The 17,911-nt window shown below is 31.2% G+C and overlaps 1 protein-coding gene across 3 annotated transcripts; it reads left to right on the top strand.

Annotated features, from left to right (window-relative positions):
* The first annotated feature begins 7,858 nt into the window (after nt 1–7,858).
* Nucleotides 7,859–13,295, top strand: LOC111304059 (two-component response regulator ARR12-like). 3 transcript variants are annotated; one of them, XR_016326502.1, is made up of 7 exons: nt 7,859–8,311; nt 8,794–8,946; nt 9,287–9,670; nt 10,034–10,110; nt 10,195–11,280; nt 11,360–11,482; nt 12,891–13,295. XR_016326502.1 is itself a non-coding variant. In XM_089741923.1 (7 exons), the coding sequence occupies exons 1-6, from the start codon at nt 8,182–8,184 to the stop codon at nt 11,369–11,371; spliced, it is 1,842 nt and encodes a 613-aa protein (XP_089598049.1). In that variant the 5' UTR covers nt 7,859–8,181; the 3' UTR covers nt 11,372–11,381; nt 12,891–13,295. The 3 variants fall into 3 exon arrangements, 2 of the variants coding, with proteins under 2 accessions (XP_089598049.1, XP_022756309.2); XM_089741923.1 differs by having other exon boundaries at nt 11,360–11,381; XM_022900574.2 differs by lacking the exon at nt 11,360–11,482 and having other exon boundaries at nt 7,867–8,311.
* Nucleotides 13,296–17,911: the final 4,616 nt, after the last annotated feature.

The raw sequence follows: 17,911 nt of genomic DNA, 5'->3' as shown, positions 1-17,911 counted from the left end.
AATTCACGATTGTAAATCCAAAGTAATCTTTCTTAATATTCTTGGCACTATTCACATTAGCCTAATCATATCGAAATAATCCAACTAAATGATATCATTAATTATGTTATAGTAGTCAACACTTCCCTCTAAAGGGTTTGTGTCCCTCGCACTAGCATAACTTGTCGCTGACAAAGTAACGACTCTAGAATTTTGACTTCTTCTAAATCTCTCATAGGATTTAGTGTAAAATCTAAATTCATTAATGACAAAACCTTTGTATCATTTCACAATGTTGTTTAGACTTCATGAATGACACTTTACCTTTTCACTAATAGGCTTTCCAATCCAAACCTATAAGGGTGGAATAAAATAGATGTTATTAATTCTATTCATACCTTAAACATTCCATGTACAATTCAATAATTGGGAATTATGGCATTACTTATAGTTTCTCCTAAACATTCATGAAAATTTTTATTGAACAACTTATCAAGCTCTTGAGAATTTAATCATCGATAATGTGCATGAGCTCTTAAATTGTTTCTATACTAACTATATGCATAAAGATGAACTAATAAAATAAGAAAAATACAATAAATTATTTTTACGAGAATGAAAAAGATTTTCTTGCATGAAAACTTATGTTGTCGGGATTCAATTGAGTTAAGATGGAAAAAAAAATCGATGTGCCTATACCTAAGATTTATCATCTAACTCCACCACTTCAGCTTTGCCTATTGGTTGTCCAAAACTTTCAAATAGATAACTATAGGTGTAGGACAAGTCAGTATGCTACATACCAAGATTTCTCTATGGATTATTAAATCTTGTTTTAATACCTTCCAAATATCTTGAAAAAATGTTATAGACTACTTTGTTAAATATCCTTCAGCAATATAACCTTTCGGATAGTATTTGTTGCAACAATAAGACTTTAACTTCCTAAAAAATCTAAAGCATAAAACATTTGTTATATACATTTTTAACTAAAATTGTATGATAAACACTAACTTGTTAATAAACTATTAACAAATAATAGCTCTCGATATCATACATATATCAATACTAAACTAGTTTATTGACTTTTGTTTCATATGGAAAGTGGATATCTAATTGCATCATAAAAGTGAATCAGTTTAGAGGAAAATCTTTTCTACATGACTTAAAGTGATCACGGCTCGATCTTGAAGTTTGTCAAGCTCTTTTACATTCAGAACTTTCCCACAAATAGTTTTAATATGTTACAAAGTTCAATTATCATTGAAGTGATTGGCTTTGACATTGCTGAACATAAAGCAAGGAGAAGTAAGTCAAACATCAATATGTGGTAATCATATGACTTTATGAAGAAAGTTTTCACTCCTTGAGATTTACACATCTCAATATATTTAACACATAGGTATCCAAGACTGTCACATTTTTCAACACCTTATAAAACACATCATTACCTATTTTAGACATCCAAAAACAAGTAGAAGATAATCATGATTTGCCATTAGGAACCAATTTAGGATAAAGGTCAGGGTGAATTCTTATGTCAACTAGGTCAAGTCGACTCTTTAAGTTGTTCTTCGATCTTTTATTCACATTGAGATTTGTTCTGACAAAATTTTTATAAATATTCTTTTTAATGTGCATCACATCAAGGTTATGATGTAATAAATTATATTCTTAATAAGGTAACTAAAAAAAGTTACTTCTTTTCTTACACAATTCAACCTCAATTGGGTCATCTTTTTCATCATCTTTTTCATGACTTTAAACATCAACATCACCAACTTTAATATCAGTATCACTAACATAAGGAGTATAAAGGACACATTTAAACATCTTTTTCACTCTTTTCCTTGATTGATTTATTTTTTCATAGATGAAATTCATACTTTGATAAGATATCAGACCTAATAATAGGTAAAAACACTTTCATAAACTCTTCAGTTCCATCAAAAAGATATTTTTGGAATTTAAATCGATGATTATCATCTAACCATTGATGATGTACCATATAATTGAACTTCCTATCATTATTTAACCACTTTGAACAAGTTTACATAGCACAACAAGGATAAGCATAACAACCTTTAGTGTTTTAACCAGATAAATTCACATAAAAAGAAAAATCATTAATAGTTTATAATAAAGTAGCATGCATATGAAAGTTATCTTTTTTGGATGCATCATAAGTCTCAACTTCTTTCCATAACTATTTTAACTCTTCAATAAGGGGTTGTAAGTAGATGTTTATATCATTTCTCATAATTTTATTGCCACGAGTTATCATCGATAAGATAAACGAATGTTACTTCATGGCATTCCATGAGGCAAATTGTAAAGAATCAATACAATTGGCCAAGTACTATAAAAAGTACTTATCACTTTAAATAGATTAAATTCATCATATGGCAGTCCAAGAATAACATTTCGAGGATAAAAAGCAAAGTCTAGAAACCTAGAATAAAATGATTTCTATGCTAACGAATCAACTGGATGCTTTCTGTCCATTCATCATGATGTCGCCTCATAGAATCTACAATTTTGGAAGACATGAAAATTTGTTGAAGTCTCAACATTAATGGAAAATATCATAAAACCTTTATAGGATTCTTTTGGACATGTATTTCATCATCATCCCCATTCTAGCTTTCGTCGAGATTTGTTTCCAACCAATGAGAATTATCACACATATGACAAGATTGTTGATTTTTTCTATCACCCCAACACAATAACCATGAATTTTCTCATATTTGTTTTGGTACATTATAGCCATAGTATATAGCCATAAAAGTTCTATTTTGGTACATTATAATCATCATAATCCAACCATAGTAATCATTTGAGACAAATTACCAATCCAAATGTTAAATTGATGTGTAATCGTATGATTTTGATTGGAGAAAAGTACTATACAAAGACAACCCTCGGGATAATCCAAAGACACAAATTGAATTAGGGTTAAAGGGATAGATGCACTATCGAGCACTATCTAAATATCTAAACACTACTAAATATGGAATCCTAGCATGTTTTAGTGTACACCTTAAAGTTTGCATATCCCAATTATTGTACCTATCCTTCATTATCATAAAAAGACTATCCAAAATCATGCAAAAGCAACATTACAATCGACTCTAATAAGACATTTTGCCAATGGCAAAGTATCATGTTAGCCAAGTTCATGCATGATTTGTATGATTATACTTTCTAACACTTCTTTTAAGAAAGTAAAAGGCAAATAAAGAAAAATGTTCAGTTAATAGAGCGATAAAAAATCTTGTAGACGAAAGAGATAAGGAAAACCATTTAGCCAACAAAGCCCTAAAAAATCTTGTGGCCAACATGAAAATACCTTCATTTGACCAATGTAAAAGGAATAATAATTGCAATTTGCAACATTAATCTTCAAGACAAAAACACTCCTTATTCAATCAAAATTAATGGGTAAACAATATAATATAATAAAATAGAAAAGAGTAGACTTGGTGTAACAATTGGCTGGTGGTGGTCTATCGAAGAAGTCGATTGTAAGAATTGAGGTCGTTGCTTAACTTCGAACAACAAGCCGGTAGTGGTCTATTGGAAAAGCTGGATTCGAATGGGTTTTGTTTTAAGCTTTCAAATGGGTTTCGATTTGACATTTCAAATGAAAAATTGAAAGCAAAAGAAGAAGAAAGGAAAAGGAAAAGGAAAAGGAAAAGATGGAAAAAGAAAATCAAACAAAATATAAAAGCAATTTAGCTGGGCAAAGAAGATAAAAAAAAAAGAGAATTTGTGTCTTGTGTTATTGGCAGAAAAAGGTTTGAAAATTTCATTCAATTTGGGGACAATTTAGCAGCAATTGTATGAACAAACACCACTAAGTGTTATCAATAAAAGCGTTTACTATAACAAATGCCATTAAATATTACTCACACGCTACATTTCAAGTTTGAGAAAGTTTCAGAAAATTATATTTTCAATTTAATAAAATTTAAGAACTGTTTAGTGATATTTTACTTTATAAAAGTTACAAAATTTTAATGATTAATGGCATTTATGGTACAAACATTGCTACCATTGTAAAACCATTGAAGTTGGTAACATTTTATGAGTGAAATGCTGCTAAAATATTGCTACCAAATATACCCATTTTCTTGTAGTGTTTCCTCTCTTCCTGCACTATCCAATAATAATAATAAAAAAAAGGCAACCATGTTTTATGAAATGGCAAAAGATTCAACCAAAAATAATAGTGAGGAAAAGATTATAGGAGGCCACTCAACATGTTTTAATATTGTGGGCATATATCCCTTATGGGAGACAATATTGGCTAAACTTCAGCATACATTAAACCATTTTATTAAGTATGAAAGGTATGCTATTCTTCCTCCTTCTACCCTTTCTACTTTAAATCATGCCAAAGGAAAAAAAACTCTTGTGACCTTACAAAGCAAAGAATCTCAAAGATTTTGAGCCCAACATGAATCTTCTAGATAATATATATTATACTACAGTTGTGGACTATTTTAATAGTTTTGGTGTAGAGAGAGATATATGAGAGAAACACAAGCTTCACGTTATCATGCGAAATGGGAACCCATTTAAATATATTTTTATATGGGATAGTTAAATAATGGTGCTTTGGATAATCATAAACAAACTCATAAGATATATCTCTTGCTTTGCTTTCACATTAGGGATAGGATCCTCTAAAATGTGGATGGATGCAACTCCATGGAAAAAAAAAAATTTCTTACTAGTCTTCTAAGTGAGCTTGATTTCTTTTTACTTAAAAAATTTTTCTATTGGAATGTATTTTAATCTCTTTTTTTAGAAAATAATTTACGTTATTATTATTATTTTTTTATATATTTGAGGTTGTTAGGATTTAAACCAACTAAAATGATTGTTCTTATTTCAAAGCTTTTCAAGGATGTGCTGGACAGAATATATATTGCACATTTAGGATATATTTAGTATACAACATTATAATAGGATAGAATAAGATTATATTATGAATAGGATTATAATATAATATCATCATATATTGTATTTGATATGTGCAAGGATTAAGATAAGATAATTTATTTATTAGTCAAAATTATCCTTTCTCAAAGTATACAATTTAAATTATTAATACAATTTTTAAGAGTATAATACGACATGTAAGTTCAATCTCATATATTAAAGATAATTCTCTCCACTTTGGAATGATTAAATCATTCTATACCAAGAGAATGATTAATCCTCCTTATAATCTTATCTTTTTTTTTACATAAAACCAAACATAATATAAGATGATTATCATCTTATCCTATCTATCATCCTATGTCCTATACACCAAACATGATCGTAAAATCTAATTAATCTAACCTCGTTGTTTGATTAGTGGAACAGTCTTTGTCTGGTCGACTTTGGAGTCATTCTACAAACTTTATATATATATATATATATATATATATGGACTAGCCAAACAAGTATATAAACAAAAAAAAAAAAAAAGGATGATGAAAGATTGATTAAGATATCAAATTATGATTGTGATTGGCTAATGGGAGTTAAAAGATAGTTCAATCAATGTGGAAGGCCTAAAGAGATAACCCCCGTCCACTTTTACATAGAAAAAAAGCATGATCACATCACCAAAACTAAAAAGACAATGGGCATTCTCTTGCAATCTGGAAGCCACGTTATGGCATAGTCATCTCCACTAAATTGACACACCTGACATGAAATAGTGGGCATTCATGCAACAACTGATTTGCTAGTTTTTGATTGTATTAAGTGGATTATTTCACTTTCTCCCACCAAACATTCCTAAAGTTGTTGGCTTTAAGAATCCCCTCTCTTTCTCTTTTAGTGTAGCGCCTATGGTTTTAATTTTTGTGATTAAGAACGTTAATTAGTAAATTAATTTGCAAAAACTGGTATAAAACTATTACTACTGACTCCAATCTTTTTTTTTGTAAAAGAGAGTATTTGTTAAATGGTGCATTCAATTTTTGTCTCCAATTAAAAACGACAGTATGATTTGGATGAAATGTTATTGGCATTTTAAGTATAGACCTTTAAGAATGAAGACAGCCTTAAATTTGTTTGAATTAGTTAGGCAAAACCTGTCATTTATGATAACATCCATTAATCCAAGACAAAAAGGGAAAAGAAAGGGATACGAAGAAGCTTTCATATTTGGATCGAGAAGTTGTTGTAAAAGTTTAACTTAAGAAAAAAAAGAAAAAACTACATCCGCATTTGATATTTTTGTATGGATAAACATTTTTTCATAAATTTATATATGATGCATAATCAACATATAAATACTATAAATTATTAATATATTGTAAGTTGTCATCTCATTAATAAATAAAATTCAAACTTAAAAATATGAAAAATTAAAGATATTTTTAAAGATTATAAATTTTTTTGTCAAAAAAATTCTAAAATTTTAAATTTACTAATAAATGATATTGCTATTATAATTATAAGTTTATAACTCTCTCCCCCACATTTTGACTCATTCGTGACACTACTGTAACCACTCATCAAGGAAACAGGTTTATGTTTAGGCCTTTTTAGGCCCTAAAATTAAATGACTTTAAGGCCTTAAAAGAACACTTTATGAAGGCACAACTGAAAAAAAAAATTCACCAAAAAAAAAAAAAAGATTTACTATTAGATTAATAATTAGAATTAGATAAGAAAATTTTGAAAATATTAACAGTCTTGGTTTCGTTTGTATTGTAAAAAATAATTTTTAAAAAATATTTATATTTTTTGAATTGAAAAATTTTTTTTTGTTATTAGGATGAGTTAATAAAAATATTTTTTGTGATTGTTTTTTGAAAAATTTATTTTTAAAAAATAATTTTAATATAATTATTAAAATATTAAAAATTATTATTATTAAAATATATTTAAATAATTTATTATTAAAATTATTAATATTAAAAATCATTATATTTTAATAATAATATTTAATACTAAAATATTATGTTAATATAAAAATACTTAAAATAAAACTATTTATTATTCTTTATATTATTTATGAATATATTATAATATTATTTATTAATAATATTTATTAATATATTATATTAAGAGTATATTATTTATTAATATATTATAATATTATTTATTAATAAATCACAATATAATATTATTTATTTATGTAATATTATTTATAAATAAAATTATACTTTAAAATATCGATAAATAATTAAAATTTTTTTTAAAAAATTTATAAGATAATTTTTAAAAAATTATTTTATTTTTCATTAAGTAATAAATTATTTTTTATTGATCAATTAATTTTTTAATAAATACTTAAAAATATAAAAAATATTTTTCGCAAAACAAGCATAATATTATTAGATATTCTTCGGCAGGAGAGCCAACAATGACTTTTTTGGCCAGAAAGCGTGCTCTCGCGTGTATCATACTTCCAGCCATTGTGGTCCCCATCACCAGAAGCCAAACCGAAGTCTTCTCTTGGAACATTTTTTTATTGCGAAAAATAATCATTAGTAATGATATATTTTTAAAAAAAATACTAAGAAGCAGTAAATTATAAACCAATGATATTATAGTGTTTTTAAAATTTGTTTATTTGATATTATCAGGATTCAATCGTAATTATTAAAATTAAAAATTTAATAAATTTAAAATTTTTTTATTTGTTGTTAAGAATTGAATAAGCCAGCTCAAAATTTCCGCATGGTCATATAAATAAAATTAAAAATTACAAGAGAAAAATAAAATAAAATAATTTTTAAAATTTTATTTTTCGTAATGTCTTCAATACGCGCTATAAAGTTGGCTTCAAATGAAAATTGCTATTCCCATTGGGTAATAATCATTGAACCAGAAATGGTACACAAAATCAAATTCAGTAAAAAGTGTTCAGTCAATTGCCATACTTAAATTAGGTTCCATATTCTTTATTCTTCGCTTTCTCTTTCTCACTCGGTTAAAAAATAAAACAGAGTTTACAGTTCGCTTTTAAATATTAAAGGCAAAATCTTTTTCCATGTTCTAAACTTACCAATCACATTCCTTAATCACTCGCTCTCTCTCCCCCTAAATTCACCCGTTAATTACAATCTAAACTTCTTCCTCTCTATCTCTCAAATTTCTGTCATTTTAGTTTCTGGGTTTTGTCCAAAACCGTGAAATAGAGTGTCTAATCTTGCCAAAAAAAAAAAAGAAAAAAAAAAACTGTTAAAAATGACAGTAGAGCGAGTAATCAGTGAAACAAAGGATCAGTTTCCCATTGGCATGCGAGTTTTGGCCGTTGACGATGACCCAACTTGCCTTTTACTGCTCGAGACTCTTCTTCGTCGATGCCAGTACAATGGTTCGTTTTTTTCTTAAACCTCTACTTTTATACGAGTTTATAGAAACGGGTTCTTGGTTTTCTGATTTTCTGTTGAGTATTTGCAGTTATTTTGGTTATTGGTGTTTGTTGGTTTCCATTGAGGTGAAATCTTTGTAAACTTTGGGGACTTCGTTCACTGCATTAGCATTCTAAAAATCTAAAGAAAGATCCCATTTTTCGGTTTCTCTTTTTTCTTTTTTTAAATTATTCATGATTTGGTGATTTCATGTTATTAAATCTCCAATAAAAATAAATCAAGCCTTTGGATAATTTTGGCATGTTGGATTCTTTTCATGAGAATTCTAGTTCAATCCTTTTTTCTTTTTTTTTTTGAGCAGTCTAGTTCAATCTTTTAATTTGCTAGTATTCATATATTGATTCAGTTGACTGTATTTGTGGATTTTGAATCTTTAAAAATGTTAAACAAAGATGGTTCATTCAGTGTAAATGTGTATTTGCAGTTACCACAACAAGTCAGGCTATCACAGCATTGAAGTTGTTGAGAGAAAACAAGAACAAGTTTGACTTGGTCATCAGCGACGTCCATATGCCCGACATGGATGGTTTTAGGTTACTTGAGCTTGTGGGGCTTGAGATGGACCTGCCTGTCATAAGTAAGCTAACAATAATACTCTTTGCTTTTTGTTTTTTTGGCTTCTTTTAAATTCTTTTGACATTTTTATTAAGTTCTAACATTTGAGACAAACTGTTTATCCTTAAATTCCAGATTTTGAAGGATTTTCAATACAGCTTTCATCATTTTGGTTATCCCATGCATAAAAAAAAAAATTCTTAAAATTTGGATTTTGGATTGATTTTCATTAATTTAACATTAGCCAATTCAAAGTCGATTAGAAAGCTGATAAATTCATGAACTTGCTTTCTTCCAATTTATGTTAAAGTTTTAGGAACAACTGGATCTTTATTTTAATTAATGATATAAAATGCCTTCAGTGTTATCTGCAAATGGTGATACCAAGCTTGTGATGAAGGGGATCACTCATGGAGCTTGTGATTATTTGCTGAAACCTCTTCGAATCGAGGAGCTGCAAAATATCTGGCAACATGTAGTCAGAAGAAAGAAATTTGACAGGAAAGACCGGTATAATTCTGGCAGCCAAGACAGGCCTCATACTGAGGCTGCAGGGATAGGAAATGTTGATCAGAATAGGAAGTTCAATAAAAAGCGGAAGGACCAGAATGAAGATGAGGATGAGGATCATGATGAAAATGGGCATGATAATGAGGATCCATTAACCCAAAAGAAACCTCGTGTTGTTTGGTCAGTGGAGTTGCATCGCAAATTTGTTTTAGCAGTTAACCAATTGGGCATTGACAGTATGTTCCTCGACTTCTCAGCTTTAGCTACATATATGGCATAACTATTATTACTATCGTTTTGTTGACTCACATGTCTATCCCCCATTTTTAATGTGTAATAACTCTTATTATTATCATTTCAGCTATTATCCAAGAATATTCTGATCATTTGAGATGATATTTCACCCGTTAAATCCCTGCATTATAAATTTCTACTCTTAACATTTATTATTGATATTTCACCAATCAATTATTGGGTTAAAGAATATTTCTATTGGTGAAAATTCAGTTCTAGGTCTTCTGGCTTATTGTTTAATTTTGCAGTGAATTTATGTATGAATGAACCTTTTAGTTTTAACTTTTAACATGGTTATAATGCAGAGGCTGTACCTAAAAAGATCCTAGAATTGATGAATGTTGAAAAGCTTACCAGAGAAAATGTTGCCAGCCATCTCCAGGCATTAATTCTTAACTTTTCTGCCATAGTTACTATGATCCAAAACTTACCAGGAAGCTAACTATCTCATTTTTTGTGGTTGCAGAAATTTAGGCTTTACCTAAAAAGACTCAGCTGTGTGGCAACCCAGCAAGCTAACATGGCTGCTGCCTTAGGCAGTGTAGATTCTACCTATTCACGGATGGGGTCTCTGAATGGACTTGAGAATTTCCATACTTTGGCTGGATCTGATCAGCTTCACAATGCAGCCTTTAGATCTTTCCCACCTAGTGGGGTGCTTGGAATATTGAACACACCTGCTGGGCTAGGTATGCATGGCCTTCCTTCTCCAGGAATGATTCAATTAAGTCATGTGCAAAACTCGGGCAGTACCTGTAATGATCAGAGCAAGTTGCAATCTTTTGTAATTTCTGGAAACCATAATGCTAACATTCTACAAGGGATGCAAATGTCATTAGAACTTGATCAACTACAAAATAACAAGGGTGTTAGCCATATTGGAGAGCAGCCGACTGCCAATAATACGACTGTTTTCCCTGTTTCTGTCAGTTTAATTGATGCAAGAATAACTGGATGTTCCAATAATCCACTTATTGGTATTAAAAGCAAATCCTTGATGTTAGAAGGAAGCTCTCAGCAGGCCACTTTGCATGCTAGTGCCAGTAATTTGAGGGACAGTGTTTCTGCAATGGGCTACCAAAACGGGAATAATTTATCTGACTTTACTTCCGTAGCTCCCGCTCCCAATCAATTGTGGGATTCAAAAGCAGATTTACAAGGCGAAGCATGCCCAATCAGCTGTAATGCAGGGCAAATAATCAGAAGTGCTCCTCAAGAATTGAATGACCCTAGAAAAGATGCCCCTTACCAATTAAATGTTTTGTGTTCAATAAATTCTTCGATCCCTGTTAATGGTGCTATGGTTCAGTTGGGCCAGTGCTTGGACCGAAATAACCCAATTCTCTGCAGAAATATGGACTTGGATTCCATTGGACCACCAAATTTTGTTGATCCCTTATCCATCAAGCATGGTGAAGGTGACAACTCAGCTTTGGAGTCGTCAGCTATTGAAAAGGATGGGTATCTTATAGTCCAACCAAGGCCACAGGGAAGTTACATTCCTGATAACATTGGCTCCTTGGAAGATCTGGCCAATGCAATGATGAGACGGGTAAGATTAGTTGTATCTTTTTTTTTTGGCTAGTAGTTTCATCTTTAGTTGATATTTAAACTATATTTCTTAATTTCAGCCATCAAATTAGCCCACTAAAGGTACTCAAAGACATGGATGCATGCTGAAAGGAGAAACTTTTTGGGCAAATAAACAAGTGATTTGTACATCTTACATATGGATGCCAATTGACAGACTTAAAGTTATTTCTCTCCAATGAAACAATTCTAGAATGAAATGCCAAAGAATGCTCTACCAATTTAGTGAAATGGCATTAGGGCTTATTAGCATTCATTTAGTCTAGAATGTGTTTTCTTCTGGTATACCAGTTCCGCATTCAAATGACTTGAGAGACCTTGAATCTTCTTCTGTGATCTAGTTAGAATATCAAGTATTGATGGACATTTATTTTATACTAACCTTATATATGGATGAATAAGTAGAAAAGATTTCATCTAATAAAATATTACTTAAATCCAGAGTTCATCTTTTCCTTAAATTCAGAAGCAATCCTTTCTTTGCAAATAAGCTTCTATCGTTTAACCTGAGATGTAGACAGTGAATTGCTCTTGTACCTATCTTGCATGTATTTGAACATACAAAAATTGGGTGGATCGGTATCATTTAAATTGCTTAGGACATTCAAACCAAAAGGCAACCCAAACATGAATAGAATAGTTTGTTTATTATTACTATGTGCTTATTATTCTGTGGATGCAGATCTTTTTCATAATTCATAATATATTCTCTACAAATTATCGTAGGAAAGGATTTTTGTAGCTATTGCGCCTAAAAAATAAAAAGCATAGATTTGGCCCTTGTTAAGTAATTAGGGTGCTCAAAATACTTTGGAATTTCTACTTGATTGAGGGAATTGTTGTTGCTACAATGATGGGCAAGCTAATGTTGACTTCATGTTGATTATGGCTGATATAGAGTTTGCTCCAGGGATATCTCTTTAATTAAAATATGGTCCAACTTTTCACCAAGTGTCTCACTAGCCTGCTAGAATAGGGCACATCATTTGCTAATCTTATTACGTTCCTCCCCCTCCTAATTCTGTTGCCAGTCTGCACATGGCTAAAGTACATTAGGTGTACTCCAAATAGATTCTAGAGTCAATGCATCCTGGTCATTGATCTGATTGGAGAGAGAGTCTATAATATTGACATTACTTGTATGAACTTAGATGAATCCTTCATGGTTAGGCTTGAGAAGTTTTTAAATGAGTCCTAAAACACACACATGCTACTTTCTTCCTCCTTTAATACAAGGATGCGTTTTTAATCTTTGTGATAGTAGCTTTATAGTTTCTCCAAATGTGTATCATGGTTTATCTGTCTCGTTTTATCCCATCAATCATGTTAGAGCATAGGATTATTGGATTGAAAATTTGCAGATAAATTCTCTCATTTTCTATTATACCGAGATACCTATAAATTAAAAGGAGCCTGAAGAACTTGGTGGTTTACTAACTTTTAGTAGTTAACGTATATCTCTTGCTGTTTGCTGTTGGATATTGGTGCATCAATAACAATAACCTACATGGATTTACAATTCTGACCATTTGACCATAATTGTGACAGTGGGTATCTTTGTTAATGATGCAGGAGCAAGATAAAGGGAAACCAGCAAATGGCGATTTTGGATGCAATGCTTATTCTCTCAGGACTTGCATATGAGATTAGAATGTAGCTACTAACAGCAAAAGAAGGATCTGCTTTACAAGCATTGCTCCTCTTGATAGTTTTGCCTCATGTAACTGATAACAAATCTATCTATTATCTTATATATGCCATTATCAACCTTTTCTCTGTTCTTTTCTCGTCTATTTCTGGCAAGTTGTAGTTTTTATTCTGTCTTATAACATCTTAAGAGCTCAGTTTTTCTAGTTGATTGAGAAGGGCAACTTCTCCTGCTAGGGCCTGCCTGATATTGTATAATGAATAAATATTAAATGCTTATGGTCCCAACTATGCATTGTGGAAATTTTATAGTGTTTGCTTTTATGAGTACACGCTTTACTTCATGTTTTATGCTAGCTATGTTTCATTATTAAGATTAGTTTCGGATTCTTCAGGACCCCATTTTAAAATTAAGAAGGGGCATCGTTTCTTCAAGAAAAGCGCAGCCCAATATTCTGATACGAGTCCAGATTGCCAACAGGGTTGGTAGGTTGAAACGGTAAGATTTGAATATTTGATTAGTAAGCTTTAAATTCGGATTTCATTGTCAATAGGCTCATTTGGTTAATGATTTGTTATCCAAAGTAAGATTTTATTGTACTTACGACTTGCTAAAGTAAGATTTTATTATACTTACGACTTGCTTGATCTTGAACTGGAAAAGTCTTCTCTCATTTTAAATGTTTTTCATTAAAAAAAAAAGAAATTAGCCAATATTATTTTTTACGAAACAACATTTTAATTTCATATATTATGTATAGTGTAAGAAATTCTAAACAATAGCATTCGGAATGTCATTGTCATGATATCATTCCCTTGTATAGTAATAGTAGTAATCCTAAATCAACTATCACCTCCGCCCACTTACTTCCCTCTTTTAACAAAGAAAAATACAGAAAACTATAGGAACTTAATGCAAATTGATGAGAAAGTAACGAGAGAAAGCATTCAGGGTTTGAGGAAGTAAACCAATCCTCACATCAATGACTCCCAAATCAATGAGATTCTGCATGAAATATGCGACTTGAGCGATTGGAGAGAGCAGTGTAGATGCATAGGCTACTTATCCACGGAAAAAACCAATCCTGTGGAGTGGCATCCCTGTCCAATCAGAGACTAGGGCAGCTCATTCATTCTCTTTTATTATAAAATATTTTATCATCGAACGTTAAATTAAAAAGAGAATAATGCAGACAATTATCGATAATAACATGCTAATATATGTATGCTAATGAATATCATATAAAATAAGAAGTAATTTAAAAGTTAGATTCTTAAATATAATGAGATCACCCCGACTCTCTAACGTCTAGGCAAAACTTAGGTGCGATTATTTTTATTTAATATCCCAATTTACTATTACACTTTTTATTTATTAATCTTACTATTAATGCGAATTAAGGAATCGCGTGAAAAGACTTAACGAAATAAAATTTCCTAAATACCCTATCATTTAGGCAGTATTCAGGAACAAATTACTTCAAATAAAATTTTCACACGTGTTCTTAGGATTGTTAAGAGGTTTTGAGTAAAGGCTTGAGTAGAGGTTTTGAAGGTTTGGTTTTAAGGTTTAGAGGGTTTTAAAGCTTGAATTTTAGGATATGAAATGTTTAGGGTTTTGATTTTAAAGTTTAGAGATTTTAGGGTTTGGGTTTTGAGGTTTGGAGTTTTGATTTAAGGTTTGGATTTTAGGGATTTTGGGGATTTTGGATTTAGGGGGTTTAGGTTTAAGAGTTTAAAAGTTTGAGATTTTGGATTTTGGGAGATTTTGGATTTTAAGGGTTTTGGATTTTAGGGGGTTTGGATTGAAGGGATTTTGAATTTTAGGGGGTTTTAAAAACTTGAGATTTTGAAAATTAAAAATTAGTGTTTAAGGTTTAAGTAAAAAGCGAACACCTCTAAAAATTCCCATCATCTAGGCGGACTTTCGGAGCAAGTTTAATTTTTTTATAATTTTTTAAAATTAATTAAAAATTTCTTATGTGTTTTTTTTTTTTGAAAATTTATTCATAATAATTTCTCAACATCTAGGCGAAATTATTTTTTAGAAAAATATTCTTTTATTCCCTCCAACATTTAGGCAGGAAAAATAATAAAAATTATTAAATTTTTTTGAGCATTTTTAATATATATATTTTTAATTATTACTTGTTTTTAATTTTATTATTATTTAAACAATTAACCATTCATTCCATCAAATTTAAGAATTTATCATGCATCAATAAAAAAATACTTAAAATATCAAAAATAATAATATAAAAAAATAAAAAAAAATTTTTTTTTACCTAAATCGGACCGGTCAACGCTGGTCTAGACCGGTCTGACCGGTTCGGTTCAATGGACGGCTCGAGTGATCCAGCGGTTCAGATCAATTCACCGACAGTTCGTCCAAACCGACTAGAGGGTGGCTGAGGCGGGTTGGCGGGTTGGTTTACGCGGATCTCAGGTCAGGTTCGGTCCATGCGCGAATCCTCTTATGCTTGAAATGGCGTCGTTTTGGCCCTATGCTTAAAATGACGTCGTTTTACTTTTATGCTTTCTTTATAAAAGAAGCCCTTTATTTTGTTTTTGTTCATTTTTTTGTTTCTGAGAAAAAAAAATGAAAGAAGGGCTCTGGGCATAGGTCCGGCGCCCTCGCCGTCCGGGCGCTAGAGCATTGTGCCAACCGTCGCCTGGTCCACCATCGTCGGTGGTCGAAAACTTTAAAAGTGATCAGGAGGTTCTTTTCGACGTGATTTTTTCAAATCTGATCTCCTCTTCGTCGGAAACGACCTCGATCGACGTAGATCGGGGTTCTAAATTTTTTGTTGTTCTTCTTTTTTTTTATAAAAAATACTCAAACTAATAACTTTTCTTTTTTTGTTGTAGGTACCTTCTTGACGCTGGGTTCTTCGTCGATTCGACGAGGACTGTGGTTTTTTTTTTTTTGGAGTGTTTTGGTAGTTTATTTTTGCAGCGTTACTCCCCTTCTTATCTCCATTTTTCTTTGTTTTGGCTAGGAGCTCTATTTATAGAGCTCCAACCATGTATATTTGGAAGAAAAGGCATGGGGCTCGGCATGAGGTGTAAGCACGAGCCCCATGCCTCTTTATTTTTTTTGTATTTTCTGGTAGTAGAGTAGGATGAACAGGTATGGGATGGGTGGTGGGCCTGGTGGCAGTGGTGCTGGGGATGGCACCACTGCCATCCTCAATTTTTTTTTTTATTTTTTTTTTTTTTGCTATTCTTCTTCTTTTTATTTTGTATATTTTTTTTTGTATTTTGTATTATTATTTTTATTTTTTTGGGATAAAAATGATGTCAATAGCTGCCCTTCTTTGCACATTACTGAGAATCAGGAATAGGGCAAAGACAAAGACAACGATTTTATCCAAAAACAGATCGTGAATTTTTTTTAAAAAAACAAAATGATTGGGATGACACCATAAGTTGAAAAATAATGAATCGATTGAGATAATAGTGCGAATCGAATTTATGCCCAAAGGTCTTAGAAATCATGCCCATAAGTCTTAAGAATCATGCCCAAAGGTCTTACAGAATCGACTGGGATAACATCACAAGTCAAAAAATAAGAAATTGATCGGGATAACACCGTGAATTGAAATTATGCCCGGAGGTCTTACAGAATTGCCCAGAGGTCTTAAAAATCATGCTCGGAGGTCTTACAAAATTGACTAGGATAACACCGTAAGTCAAAAATAAAGAATCGATCAGGACAACACCGTGAATCGAAATTATACCCGAAGGTCTTAGAAATCATGCCCGGAGGTCTTACAGAATCATGCCCGGAGGTCTTAGAATCTATTGAGATAACACCGCAAGTCAAAAGATAAAGAATCGATCGGGATAACATCACGAATCGAATTTATGCCCGAAGGTCTTCAAAATCATACTCGAAGGTCTTACAGAATCGACTGGGATAACATCAAAAGTCAAAAGATAAATAATCGATCAGGATAATACTGCGAATCAAATTTATGCCCAGAGATCTTATAGAATCATGCCCGAAGGTTTTACAAAATTGCCCAAAGATCTTAGAAATCATGCCCGGAGGTCTTATAGAATCATGCCCGGAGATCTTAGAAATCATGTTCGGAGGTCTTATAGAATTGACTGAGATAACACCGTAAGTCAGAAATAAAGAATCGATTGGGACAATACCGCGAATCGAAATTATGCCCGAAGGTTTTAGAGATTATGCCCGGAGGTCTTACAAATCTCAAAATCTTTGAATGCTCCTCATAATCAGAGGCAATGAAACTTTAAAATTTAAAAATCTTTTAATCTTGAAATTCATGCACAGAGGCTTTTAGAAATTATGCCTGGAAGTCTTACAAATCTCAAAATCTTTGAATGCTCCTCATAATCAGAGGCAATGAAACTTTAAAAACTTGAAAATCTTTTTAAACATGGCTTTTGCCTTATCAAAGATTTTTGATACTCTAAAGGTCTTTTTTGGATGAAGGTTCCCTCTAAACAGAGGCTTTGAAATCTTGATTGAAAACAGTTCTTCTTAAACAGAAACTTTAAAACTTTAAAAACATGCCCCTTTTTTTTTGTTTTTAATTCTTACAAAGTTGATAAATGCAAACATGATACAAATGTCTATTCTCATCAAACGATGCTAAGGGAAATGTCGATGCAAATGTCAATGCCAACGTAAGAATGCAAATGCTTGTTACATTTGACTTTTTCACAATGTAAATGACAATGTCCTTTTCATGTAGATGCCCCTACAAATACCTTTTCTTAAAATACAGATGCTATGATGCAAATGCAAATTCTTCTTATGGTGTGAATGCAAATGTCTTATACAAATGCCAATGTAAGTGATGCAAATACAAATGTCTTTCTTGTGATGCAGATGCAAGCGATGCAAATGCAAAGAATTTTCTTGCCCCCTCTTTTTTTTTTGAAAAATTTCTGTTTAAATTTTTATTGTTTCA

This window comes from Durio zibethinus, chromosome 13, assembly GCF_047325235.1.
Source record: "Durio zibethinus cultivar Kanyao isolate XHJ-2024 chromosome 13, ASM4732523v1, whole genome shotgun sequence".
In the NCBI taxonomy this organism is placed as follows: domain Eukaryota; kingdom Viridiplantae; phylum Streptophyta; class Magnoliopsida; order Malvales; family Malvaceae; genus Durio; species Durio zibethinus.
Note: the sequence above shows the minus strand (reverse complement) of the source record. Positions and strands in the feature narration are given on the sequence as shown.

Bases quoted from the DNA above. Each gene is read 5' to 3' on its own strand.
- LOC111304059 (XM_022900574.2), top strand. From the start codon at position 8,182: ATGACAGTAGAGCGAGTAATCAGTGAAACAAAGGATCAGTTTCCCATT. The intron at 8,312-8,793 runs GTTCGTTTTTTT...GTGTATTTGCAG, and splicing joins TCGTCGATGCCAGTACAATG to TTACCACAACAAGTCAGGCT. The intron at 9,671-10,033 runs GTATGTTCCTCG...GTTATAATGCAG, and splicing joins TAACCAATTGGGCATTGACA to AGGCTGTACCTAAAAAGATC.